At 34.4% G+C, this 14,258-nt stretch overlaps 2 protein-coding genes across 2 annotated transcripts; one reads left to right on the plus strand and one right to left on the minus strand.

Moving 5' to 3' along the window:
• The first annotated feature begins 93 nt into the window (after positions 1–93).
• LOC102585270 (phosphatidylinositol 4-phosphate 5-kinase 1-like) lies at positions 94–4,602 on the plus strand. The gene is made up of 8 exons (XM_006350152.2): positions 94–1,382; positions 1,479–1,643; positions 1,757–1,922; positions 2,106–2,216; positions 2,338–2,531; positions 2,612–2,730; positions 2,856–2,928; positions 3,898–4,602. Exons 1-8 carry the CDS (start codon positions 259–261, stop codon positions 4,181–4,183), a joined length of 2,238 nt encoding a protein of 745 aa, XP_006350214.1. The 5' UTR covers positions 94–258; the 3' UTR covers positions 4,184–4,602.
• Positions 4,603–5,217: 615 nt separating this feature from the next.
• On the minus strand, positions 5,218–7,860 carry LOC102585609 (G-type lectin S-receptor-like serine/threonine-protein kinase At5g35370). Its single transcript, XM_006350153.2, has one exon. The coding sequence runs from the start codon at positions 7,858–7,860 to the stop codon at positions 5,218–5,220; it is 2,643 nt and encodes an 880-aa protein (XP_006350215.1).
• Between the last annotated feature and the right edge of the window lie 6,398 nt (positions 7,861–14,258).

The following is a 14,258-nucleotide window of genomic DNA, read 5'->3' on the forward strand; positions in this document are numbered from 1 at the left end:
CATATAGAAAACTTAATAAAAAGCAAATAAAACAAAAATAAAAACAAAAGATATTTCAGACAACAAAATTCTAAAAAAGCTGTTAAACGTACTGAGTGCTTAACAATACCACCAAAAAAATTTCAAAAAAGCAAAAGTAAGAAAGAGAGAGAAAAAAAAAATCATTAAAAAAGTCTCCGGCACCGGCAATGTCGTCGGTACCGACTATCTCCGGGGAGCACAGTACTGTTTGAGTTGAGCTGAAAAAGGAAGAAGGAAATGCGTGAAACTGTGAAGAAACCTTGTGTTGCTGCTGCTACTGTTGTTGTTGCTGTTGCTACTACTATGACGAAGAAAACTAGTCCGGAAGAAGATGGGGACGTGATAATCATCCCTCCGTTGTGTACATCAGCTAATCGGTCAAGATTACAAGCTGGGTCACGTCGCATTACGCCGACGAATGATGATATGGCTGAGCTCCGGCAGCTGCCGAACGGAGATCTGTATACTGGGACATTTTTGGGAAAAGTGCCGCATGGTAATGGGAAGTATTTATGGTCTGATGGGTGTATGTATGAAGGTGAGTGGAGAAGAGGGAAGGCGAGTGGTAAAGGGAAGTTTTCGTGGCCTTCGGGGGCGACTTATGAAGGGGATTTTAAGGATGGGAGAATGGATGGGTATGGGACGTTTATCGGAGCTGATGGGGATACGTATCGGGGTTGGTGGGCAGCAGATCGGAAACATGGGTTTGGAGAGAAGTTATATGCTAATGGGGATTTGTATGTTGGTTCTTGGAAGTGGAATTTGCAAGAAGGGGAAGGGAGGTATGTTTGGGGAAATGGGAATGAGTATATTGGAGAATGGAGAAAAGGGGTTATGTTTGGTAAAGGGGTTTTGATTTGGGCAAATGGGAAAAGATATGAAGGGGATTGGGATAATGGGATGCCTAAAGGAAATGGTGTTTTAAGTTGGCCTGATGGTAGGACTTGTTATACTAGTGGTTCATGGGGTGATAGTAATTCATCCAAACAAGAATTTAGTACTGGTGGTGGTAATGGTGGTCAGGTTCTAAGGAGATCTTCTGTGACGATGAATGTGCGTGAAAGGAATGTTAATTTACCGAGGATTTGTATATGGGAATCTGATGGTGAAGCAGGAGATATTACTTGTGACATAGTTGACAATAGGGAGGCTTCTTCTATGTTTGTTCCTAGGAATGATGATGAGGAGGATGAGGATGATGATGATGATGAAGAGAGTGAGAGTTCTGAAGGAGATGAAAGTGGGGATTTTCGGAAGAGTCCTTGCCACTCTGAAGTTGTGGAAATGAAGAAGCCGGGGCAACCAATAACCAAGGGACATAAGAATTATGATTTGGTGGTTAGTCTTCAGCTAGGTATTAGGTAATGCTGCCTCTTATTGCTCTCTTCAGCATTTAGTTCATGTTTTTTGCATTTTAAGAACCTTATGTAGGTGGTTATGTATTCATATATATGCAGGTATTCTACTCAGAAGCACGCCTCAATTACCCGAGAACCAAAGAATGGGGATTTCGATCCTAATGAGAAGTTCTGGACAAGGTTTCCACCTGAGGGTTCCAAACTCACACCACCCCATCAGGTTGTGGACTTCAAATGGAAGGACTACTGTCCCGTAGTTTTCAAGTATGTTTAGTGGAATCCCGGATCCAGCCTTCTCTACCTTTTAGTGGAACAGATTGAATTGTCGTTATTGTTTAGCTAATTAATTGTTGTCTCCTTTTCGTTTATGTTGTCAGGAGTCTTAGGGAGTTGTTTGGAGTAGATCCAGCTGAGTACATGCTAGCTATCTGTGGAAGTGATGCACTTAGGGAACTATCTTCCCCTGGGAAAAGTGGCAGCAACTTCTATCTTACTCAAGATGACCGATTTATCATCAAAACTTTAAAAAAGTCCGAAGTTAAGGTCAGTGACTCCGAGCATCTCAATACCTTTTCCTTTTAGGGTAGGAATGAAGAGAGACAGCTGTTAGTTATTTGAATGAGGCGCGCTATTCGATATATCACTTACACTCTTGCTTTACTCTTTAGCAACACATTGATGGTTGAGAAAATAGGATTGCTTTTACTGATTTTCCATGTTGCTCAGGTGTTCATTAGAATGCTTCAAAGTTATTATCGGCATGTTCGTCAGTACCGAAGCTCCTTGGTGACAAAGTTTTTTGGTGTACATTGTGTTAAAATGGTTGGATGTCAAAAGGTATGTTTGAAATCCCTTTAATGCTATACAATATCTGGATTTCTGAAGAAGATCAAGTATAGTTCCTCATGCAGTCATTTCCTTGGAGTTCTTACATTCACTTATTCAATGTATAAACCAGACACGTTTTGTTGTTATGGGGAACCTGTTCTACTCTGAACGTGTGATCCATAAGCGCTTTGATTTAAAGGGATCCTCTTATGGCCGTACAACTGATAAGCCAGGAGGAGAGGCCGATGAGACTACTACGCTTAAAGACCTCGATCTCAACTTTGTCTTTCAATTGCGACAATCTTGGTATAAAGAGCTTATAAGGTGATAAATACCTTTGTCCAATTTTCTTTTGTTGTTGTCTTTATATTTATAGAATCTGACTTTAGTCTTGTGGTTCTCAGACAAATTGATATAGATTGTCAGTTTCTGGAAGCTGAGAATATCATGGATTACAGTCTTTTGATTGGTGTTCATATCTGCAATTATAGTAACAATGGCGAGATGAATTTGTCACCTTATGGTAACAATTCTGCAAACTTTTCTTCATCCAGATTGCAATTATTACATATTTTTTCTGCTTCATAATATACTTTTTGTGCAACTTGGTCGCACGACTCCTGAGAATACTCACTTATATACTGTTAGGCAAAGCTGAGGCTCAAGATTATTGCTTATGTGATGCAGAAAGTCCTGATAAGGGACAGATCATTGACAAAAGGTATGCCCTGTATGCTTTCTTCTTTGGTTCCCCAACTTTAAAGGCGTTCTCTCAATCTTTTCCAATCAATATAAGAAATTCAATAGTATGGAAATCTGAACACTGGGTAGGCATGTTCTCTTCTGATACCAAAAAGCACTTCATTTTCAGAAAGTGTTCAGCTGTAGTTTCTAATTCTTCTCTTCATGCTTGACCAGCATAAAGGAACAAATATGAAATATGCTTACAGAGACCTACCTCAGCAATGTGGAATTTTTTTTAATTTGCCTCCATTCTCGCTATGTGCTTGATACACAGATATGTTCAAGCGGTCTCTTTTTGGGTCACTGTTGTAGTCATTCATCTACTTCTCTTTCTTGCGCATGCAAACATACTTTTGGTCGTAGTGACAGAATCCAACAAGTGAAATGTTCGTACTAAAAAGACATTGTTCATCATAGTGCACCTATTTAAGATCCTTGAACAATTAAAGAACCATTAAGATTGATATTTTTTCCTTGACTGCTGAACTGTGGATGCTTGTAAAAAATGTGTCAAGTTTTTAGCTACTTGATGCGTGAACTGTCCAAGCATCAAGGTGACTTGGGATTTTGTTATACAAATAACCTCTCCTTAGAAAAAAAAAAGTTATACAAATATCCTCTACATATATACCATAAGGTCTTGGTTATGATAGCAAAGACTGCTAAAAGTTTGGAACCTTTATTGATCACTCGTTGAATATAAGCTACTGCTTCCGCATAAACTTTCTACCTTTATTAGTGCAGTTGTGTAGTTACTAAATTGTTGTTTGATTTCTATATCCCACGTGTAGTTAATCTTCTAACCTTGATCAACACCTTGCATGTGGCTTTTATCATATCCTATGAATTCATTATTTTTCAACTTTGAAGTAGCAATGCAAATAGAACCTCTTTCGAAAATTGCAAGAATGTTAAGAATTTCAACATGGCTCTTGTGTTGTCTCAGGAATTCACCTATAAGTTCAGCTGCAAATGTGCCTGCAAGGGCGATGTGTGTGACAAGGAGTGGAAGTGAGTCAACTTCTGAACAGGGTGGCTGTGAGGCTAATAATGCTATCCTTTGCCTGGGCATCATTGACATTCTTCAAGATTATGATATCAGCAAAAGACTAGAACATGCATACAAGTCATTTCAGGTGGATCCCACTTCAATATCTGCTGTTGATCCAAAGCTCTACTCTAAAAGATTTCGAGATTTTATAAGTAGAATCTTTAAAGTAGACGAAGGGTAAGGATCATGGAAAGAGCATGTAGATAAGCTTATGGAGACGGGCAAGTGAGATACAAGAAGAGACTGGAATTAGTTGAATCGGTTAACGCCCTTGTTTGCTGATTATATGATGACTGGTTTTTGTGGAGATTTTGGCCATTGGTAAAGTGTGAATGAATGGTCTGATGAAGTTGTTGATGCCCAATTTTATTTTATCCCCTTTCCCTCCCTTGCTATATATGTCAAGGATGATCAAGCTAGGTAAGTTATGTATATCATTTTTTATTTTTTTTCTCTTTTACCTTCCTTTTGGTCACTCTCTAGTTGAGTTGAGTGAACATAAAGATTTTGATCAAATGTACAGTAAAGGAAATCTTTTTTGGTAGTATTTGTAGTTACTGTGTTCCACAACGAAATTTAATGCTTAGTTTCCTTGTTTAATTTGTGTTAGCAATGACTTGTAGATTAATGGAAGTTGAAGAAGTGTGTTATCTATCATTTGCCTTAAGTTTGTGGCTATTTATTTTACATATTTGCCTTGGACATTAATGGAGTTCCAACATGAACATGGTGATTTTGAATCACCTTACGTTAGAAGGGTATGAATGATGCTAAAGTATAACGGAAGGTGAACTTATGACATCTCATGTTGAATGCTTCATTTTTGAAGAGTCCGAACAACTTTATGAGTGATTCATACTCATAGGCATCTAAACACCCCCCTATGAAAACCAACAACTTTTCTGTAACTAAAAGATAAAAGAATTGCTCTTAAATTTATAGAATATGTACAAGAAATTGAATAAATTACAACTTATATTTATACTCTTTCTACTGCCTCACAGAAGAGGTACAAACATCATATTACAACTAAAGTTTTCAAACAGTAGCATAACATATTGAACTAAAAAAGCAGATTTACTCCGTGTTGTTTAGACTCTCCAAAAATAATGTCAAAAGTAGGTTGGATCTTCCCAAAGCTATGCACTTTTGGAGGACCAGACACGAATGTAACAACATTTTTGTAGTGTTTGAGCAACGTTTGATTTACTAGTGCTATCTTGGACCTGAGACTTGCTGTGAAGACATATAAGAGAAGGAATTGTAAGAGCTACTAGTAGTACTGCTACGGTTCCTGCTTTGTTGATGTAACTCAAACACATTAACCTCTTGATCCCCATCGATAGTTGATGCTTCAGTGAATCTACGACCATAAAATCGTAGAAAATTGAGTGATTGAACCTGTGGCGTAGCCAAAGGCAACACACCTTCTAACATGCCAACAACATTGGCCATTGTTGGTCTCAGAGTTGGCTCTTCATGCAAACAACACAAAGCCACACGTACTAGCTTCTCGACTTCCTCACTTTTGACACTCCCCAGAACACGAGGATCCACTAGCTCCAGGTACTTTTTCTGTTCATGCATTTCCAACGCGAATAATGGGAAGTAGATTGGCTGATTTGCTGAGGCAAGAGACGATGGAGAAAGCCTGTTCCTTTCACTACTTTCGCTTTGAGAAGTAGTGTCATTTGGTGGTTGGAACGAGGAGTTCTTCTTCCCTCGTACTATTTCTAGTAGCACCATTCCGTAGCTGTAGACATCTGATTTCTCCGTTATGGCTGAGCTAGTCAGCCATTCAGGAGCTAAGTAGCCTCGAGTTCCTCTCATCGTGGTAAACCAACTAGACTGCTCAGAATTAAGAAGCTTGGAAAGCCCGAAATCTGATATTTTTACTTGCAGGTTGTCATGGAGGAGTATGTTCTCTGGCTTCACATCACAATGTATGATCTTCTGCTCACAACCACCATGCAGGTAAGCAAGCCCACGTGCTGTTCCAAGCGCGATTTCATATCTGGTATGCCAATCTAAGGCAGGTCCAAGTCCAAAAAGGGTTCGATCCAATGAGCCTCGATTCATATATTCATACACCAGAAACCTTTCTCCCCTATGTGCACAAAATCCTTTCAAACTGACCAAATTAACATGGTGAACTCTCCCAATAATCGCGATCTCAGTGCAAAACTCCCTATTTCCGTGAGCCCCGAGAGCATTCATCTTCTTGACAGCAACAACAGCTCCATCAGAAAGTGTACCTTTATATACTGTTCCAAATCCACCAGTACCAATTTGATTTCTAAAACACTCCGTAGCTACCCGAATCTCCTCATGATCAAATTTCACAGGCAACCCCAGTATGGAAATGTTATCAAGCTCAGCAAACAAAGAAGAATCCGTCCGTCCAAACTCTTTCCCTGAAATCTGCATCAATCTTTTTCTTCTCATCAACCACATAATCCCAGCCATCATCACAATGATCAGGAAAAGCCCAGAAGAAGGAAGTAAAACCAAAGCAACAACGGGTAATCTTGACCTCTTGTCACTTGAGTTGTCATTTGGATCAAATGATGACGGTTCAGAAATGACCTTAACGTATCCCAATCTACCTCTTCCGTTACCAGAATCCGAGCCCCTCAAAATCGAACCAAGAAAATTTTCAATCATATAACATGACCCCGACGACTGATCATGAAAAACACTCAAGCAAGAACAATTCTTAGAACAAAGATCTTGACAAGCAGATACATTAACACCACGCTTCACAGGTTCGATAAAATCATTAGCAAAATAGTCCATACCATTCTCTAGCCTCAAGTACGAAACACGATTTCCCAATTCAGTTACATTCATATTCAAAGATGCATTACAAGAAACTGGCATTACCAGATTTCTATCAACTGGAGCACAACTACCATTCACCTCAGAACTAACACGAAATCCCGGTGGGCAAGAACAGCTCCCCTCATCACAAACTCCAAGCTTCTTGCAAGTGAAAGCAACACGACAACTATCAATAGGACTATCAAATTCAGACATCCAATTTCCGTTACTGAATCGTTTGACACCGAAATGTCCATTCTCTTCCAATTTCGCAATCCTAAAGTCAGGATCTTTCACCTCATCCAAAATAACCTGAATCACTCTCTCCGTCCCATTCGCCCCTACAAGGAACAACCCGTTGCTACTGATCATCATATACTCCACCAGAGTATATGCATCAGTAAAAGCCTTAGGTTCCATACTTAACTTCCAATAAGTCATTCCATTCCATTGTAACATTGCATCATTCTCTACAACCACAAGTTTATAATCGCCTTTAGCAATTTCATCTTCGTTCACTGAACTAACCAACGATTTCCCAACAGGCAATCGTTGGCCTACAACGATTGTATCTGTCGGGGAATCAAAACTTTCCCACACAGTATTATTAAAAGCATCAACCAACACCAAGTTTCCTGATTCAAGAAGCTGCATTGAAGTAACAGAACTACTAGTACTACTACGCTTCGCAGACCAAACGGTGTGACCTGAATCATCAAAAAGAGCAAGGCCATCGACAGAAAGGTGCAACTCACCTGAATCAGATACAGGCATATCGCGATTTGCTGACCAAACAACTACATGTGATTCCGAGTGAACAATGACAAAGTAATAGGATCTTTCTTGAGATTTTGTGTTTGTTATTGCTGCTTTAAAAGTTCCATTTGGTGATGACAAGAATGATCCAGAAGTATCAATGAACTTGAAATTTGAAGCAGTGAAATTTGGAGTTAATGGTTGAAGAGAAAGAGGTCCAGAGTGTACAAGAAAACAAGATAACAAAAGGGTAACAATGAATAACAAAAAAGATGATCCCATGCTCTTAACAACAATGAAAACTTGAAAAAAAAAATCAGTTCTTGAAATCAAGAATCTTTTTGCATACCATACTTATAAGTTGCATTTTTTACTCTGTTCCGTCTCATTATACACAGAAGGTAAAGTAGCGAGTCAACCTACTTTACTTACTTGAAAAAGGAGAACAGAAAACGAATCGGAGCAACAAAAAGCTGAATCTCAATTGATCTTGGTAGCAAGGCTTACTATATGAAATGGAATTGGAGCAACAACAAAGTGTTGAATATCAATTGGTCACAATAACCAAGATATCTCAGTGGATCCTGACAACAAGATTACTCTATCAAAATATTTTTTTGTTAATAGAAACAAGAAAATGAATCGGAGCAACAAAAAGCTAAATCTCAGCTGATCTTGGTAGCAAGACTTACTATATGAAATGGAACAGGAGCAAAAAAGTGTTGAATATCAATTGGTCACGATAACCAAGATATCTCAGTAGATTCTGACAGCAAGATTACTCTATGAAAATGTTTTTTTGTTCACTGGAGCAACAAAGTGTTTGAATCTCAATTGGTCACGATAACCAAGATATCTCTATGTGGATCCTGACAGCAAGACTACACATGTCAAAATGTTTTCTTTGGAGCAATAGAGAGCTGAATTTCAGTTGATCGCGGTAGCAATCTACTCTGCTACCTAGCATATAAGTGGATTGTACTAGCAAGGCCACTCTGCTACTTACAATAACTTTTTCGAGTTTGTAAATTTAGATTTAAGACAAACTCACAAAAGTCATAACATAACTTTTTGGTTGTGCTTTTCAATGGTATGGCTATAATTTCTATAATTGAAATTGAAAAAAAATGGTTCTTTTTCTTTGTGTTGATTTGTTCACCATTATTATGACATTGATAGTAAACAGATAGTTGGTTGAAGATGCAGACACTTCTTTTAATTAAATATTTACTACTTTTTTTTCAGAATATTTGTGCTTGTTGACTTTCTGTACACAAAATGCAAGTTGAGGGCGGCGCTTATTATATTCAAACTATAATAATCTTTTTTTATTTATTATCGAATAATTTAAATTTGTATAAAGTATTGTGAGATTAAGTACTCCTTATTAGTTAGAGACAAATCTAACATTTAAAGTTTACGAGTTTCGAATTCTGATGACTCTTCACTCACATCACAACTTGGCACTCAGTTTTGCGATTGAATTCATAGTTTATTATCTAGTTTAGTATTGTACATATTTAATACTTTCTTTGTTCGTTTTTATTTATCTAATATACATATCGTTTAAGAAATTACTACGGAATATATGTAATTTATTATAGGGCTAATTCAAATTTATATTGAGTAACACTATTGATTATATGCGATGAAATGTTTTCCTACTGACAAAATTGGATTGTAAGTTTATGAGATTTGACGATTTCTTATCTGGCTATAAATTCCTAGTTTATTTATGCTATTGAATTTGTAGCTTATTATATGTATATATTTAGAAAAAAATTTGATGTGATCTTGATTAAAGTTACTAATTTTATATCAAAACTGCATAATAAATTGCTTATTCACGGGTGATTAGTCTAATTAATGATGGAGGGACCTCGATGATCTTATATATTCTTGGTGATAGTATTAAAATAATCAAATTATAGTCGTACATTCTAGAATTAAAAAAATGAAAATGATTTTAGGGAAACATCTTTGTATAAGCAGTTACAACAACTTATTTATTTTATTATGCATTTTGAATTTATTATTCTTAGTTTTATAACAATGATTTTAACAATAAGGTACATATTGTCATTATTATATATTACACCATCATTACAACCAGTAATCTGTACCTGTTTTATAAACAAACTTAATATAAATCGGCATAATAAGTATTTAAATATACTTTATTCCTTTTTAAAGAAAAAAATATCCAAAAAATGTAACATATTTTTTATTGTTTTTCATGTACTTACTCTTCTTATTGAACCCTTTTAAATTTATTTTACTACTAGAGAAATAAATGAATAGCTAGGATATGATTAGTGCGGAACCAGAATTTAAATTAAGAGGTTGAAAACGTAAAATATTTTTGAACTATTTTTCCACTTTATAAGAAATAAGTTTTGTAATGCATAAATTTAGTAGTCTGATTTCAATGTGGCACGTATTCGATATCGAGTGGAAAACAAAAAGTATATATATTTTTTGTGTGTTAGATGATGTCAATGTTATGAATAAGTATGACGTATTTATACTGCTAAATACGTTACCAACCTTCAAACCTACCCCAATTATGCCAATTGTTTTAACAATTAATCTTGCTTAATTAAAAATTAAATAACAAATATGAGTTTAATTTTTATATACTAAGTAGAATTTTATTTTTTTTAGAAGGATCAAGTTGTAATATATTTATGACTTTAAAAACTAACCTAATCTAATTTCATATGTTACCAACTTTTTTCTTATTAATGACTTTGGACAACAGTATTATTAAATACATATTGATTTTCAATTTTATTTGAACAATACAAATACGCTAAGAGTGAAAGCGCTCCCTATAATTTAAACTTTTTTTCTACTTTTATGTGGGCTATGATGTATTTAAAATTTTGCGATGATAAGCGTATTATTATAAAAAGATAAATTTGAGATATAAATTTGATCGTTTTGACATTTAAATTCTTATCATTAAAAATTGTTAAAATTATAGGTTCAAAAATAATTCTTATATATATAAAGTGCTATCAATAATCACTTTGAAATGTGTCACCCAATTTTAGAAAGAAAATAAAACAAGATATATATAAGATTCAAATTTCTAACCTCACTTAGAGAGGTGCACCCAATCATCACTGCATTATATGATATTTCAAGTGTGAGTTCACACATATACATTTAAATATTTTTTTAAAAATATAACACTATTATATATAATTTCGAGAAGAGAACTTAGGTTTATGTAAATATAATAACCCCCTCCTACATACACACTTATTTCAAATCGGAATTTTTCATTTAACACGGAGAGAAATCGCATTCATTTCATCACGTTCCGATATAATTTCAGTGGGGTAGTGACAACCTCACGTTAGACAAGTTGTCTTTGTCTTTTGGGTAATAAATTAAAAAAGAAATTATTTAGGAAAGACGTATGAAAGTAGTTGAAAGTTACATGCATCATTAATGCTTAAAAATGTCAACGCCCAAATAATATTTTATTTCCCCTTCACATTTATTTAACAAACTTAATCACATGACAAGACAAGTTAACCACAAAAGTATTTTTGGTCAAATGTTTGCGTTCTTCAACAATTCATTGGTTTCTATAGTGACATATTGTTAATGTGAAGTACTACATATTTTGGTCAACTCATGTCTTGATTTATTAAGAATATAGCTAGATTTTTGAAATTTCATTCTAACATAAGATTTTCTTTATAGATACGGATCGAAACTCATGTCTATATATTGTAAAATTAAGTTTTACTTGCTTAATAAATTCGATTTTCTTTATGTATTTTTTTCTATCTGATTCTATTCAGGATTTTGTCTAGTACCTCTCATTTCTCAAAAAAATAAAATAATAAATAAATAAAATTCTCGATATGATTGATATTCGCCCTCAAGGTATGATTTCAAGATAAAATTTCTTTGAAAGAGAAAAAACATATTTTCTCTCTCAAAACTGTATCTTATTGGGATATGCTCCTTATGTTTTTATTTTAGATATATCAATGTTTGATGGTACACAAAATTTGAGAGAGAAAAAAATTGTGCAAGTAATTTAATAGAAATTGTTTCTCTATTGTGTGGTATTGAGCCAAAGAATTACAAGCAGACTTACGAGGACATACTTTTTCTTTGGGCGTTGAGTCATATTGACTATCATCTTCATTCAATTTAATTGCAAATACTCAATATTTGAGAATTTATGGGATCAATAATACATGCGTCGTAGAAATGAAATGAATATTGCTCTAGGTCGCACGTCACAATGATTTAGTTTAGGTAGGAAAACTAGTCATAACTCATAAGAGAAATCGTTGTCCCCGTCGACCTCAATAGTTTTCTTATTATTGATTGTAAGCAGAGATAAATAGTAAAATTTATTTTATGAAAAAAACATTCTCAATTTTTTGTACTTTTATTATTGAAGAAACTCATAGATTTATGTATCAAAAAGATTTTCCAATACACTTAAAATTGACGCAAGAAGTTAATAAAAAGAATTGTAGTTTGCGCATTTGTGGGTAAACTACCTTTAAAGTTTGTGTAATATATTTTTTGGGTTTTGGAGGTGATTGATGGAGTAAAATTTGTTAGTCACAGTTCGCCCATAAATGGGCGAAATATTCGTTTTGGTCTGTGTTTTTAGAAAGAGTCCCTTTTAATATGTATGGTTCATAAAGTATCCATTTTAGAGCCGGACTCAATGGGTTTACGACCCGTAGTTGAATTCGTAATAATCAGACAAAAAAATGGTTTCTGAAGTTTGATTTCACGAGAGCCATTTATGGCCCGTACTTCAATTTTCGACCCATAAATGGGGCTTGTAGTTGTCAAACACTGTTGGAGGTGTCCCTGGTAAAATGGTCATAACTTTTTACTCCAAACACCGATAGATGCAAACTTAGTGGAGTTGAAAAGAAGACCAATAGAATTTTAATTTGATAGGTCATGGGCCATCTAATTCTTTATATGCTGAAAGATATGACCGTTTTAAGTTGATCCTTACATGAACTAATGTGGAAAACTTAGCCGCTAGGAAAGCCTTTAAACTCGACTTAGTGCTATAGGTCCCTTATGACCCTAAACCACTTTCGATACACCTCCCAAACCTAGGAATGGACCTTAACACATAAGTACAAGTATGATATTGTCCGGTTTAAGCTTATATACTTATGACGAATGATAAATTTTTAAGAGAGTTGTGAGGTGTTATTACATCACTAAACATAAGTTAAAATTTAATTATTTTTTTTAACTATGAAAAAAAAAATAGAGCAACTTACATAAATGACTACATTTATAGGGTTATTGAAGTTCAATAGCTATAAGTATGTTATTTACTAAAAATGACTACATTTTTATATGAATATCTAGCTGTATTTGTGTATTTTTTTTAATTATACAGTGATACAATTAAAATTATAGTGCATTAAATAAGGTAACTGAATCCCTTTAATTAGGTCATGAAATTTCAACTTCCCATTATTACATTAACAACTAATGATTACATAGTCAATGTGTATACTCTTGGATTCCAATTACTTTTTAAATTTTTTTGGATACATTGTATTCAAATTTTCATTGTCGCTATTATTCTTGTTCAAGCGTAAAGGTATTTCACATAAATTTCTTTAGTTAAATTGGTTTATTGTAATTGTGAATGAATCTTGTTTGTTTCGATTTCAAATACGCGAACTCCATGACAAGCATAACTGTATCCCTAAGATTGCTCAATACAATTGTGTTGATATATCAATACAATTGGACAATCTAGAAAAAAATGACAATGAACTATACTACAATATGATTATCCAAATGTATATGTATTTCACTCAATAAAAAAATAGATGTGTTGTATAAGTATACATTCAAATCTATGTAATGTATTTATGTATCCAAAAGGATTTGTATTTTCAGTTGGACAATCCATGAAAAATAAACAAGTATTCAAATGTATATGTATTTTACTGTGTTCAACATTCAAATACAATTATATGTGTGTAATCAAGAGAATAAAATATATTCATGTATTTGATTACCTAGTCAATGCATATACTCTTGGATTTTAATTAGTTTTAAAAAAATTAGATACATCGTACACATATTTTCATTATCGTTATTGTTCTTGTTCAAGCATAAAGGTAGGGTATTAGTATATCTAATACATAATTTAGATGTGCAAAATTGTCCTCTAAAAAAGGAAATGTTGAATGAATATCATGTCATTCGCCTGTCACGTGTTGCCACCAGAGTCATAAATACTCGAAGTAAGCTCCTGGCTCGCCCCTATCTCTAAAGGGGCTTACGAACGAGCGGAGTGCTTACGGCCGTGGTAGCTGCGAGCCTCCTGGGTCTTGCTCTCTCGTCTTTTTTAATTCACATAAATTTCTTTAGTTATATTGATTTATTGTAATTGTGAATGAATCTTGTTTGTTTTGATTTCAAATACGCGAACTCCATGACAAGCATAAATGTATCCCTAAGATTGCTCAGTACAATTGTGTTAATATATCAATACAATTGGACAATCTAGAAAAAAAATGACAATGAACTATACTACGATATAATTACCCAAATGTATATGTATTTCACTCTATAAAAAAAATAGATGCGTTGTATACGTATACATTCAAATCTATGTAATGTATTTATGTATCCAAATGCACTTGTATTTT

Source organism: Solanum tuberosum, unplaced genomic scaffold, assembly GCF_000226075.1.
Source record: "Solanum tuberosum cultivar DM 1-3 516 R44 unplaced genomic scaffold, SolTub_3.0 scf00118, whole genome shotgun sequence".
Classification (NCBI taxonomy): domain Eukaryota; kingdom Viridiplantae; phylum Streptophyta; class Magnoliopsida; order Solanales; family Solanaceae; genus Solanum; species Solanum tuberosum.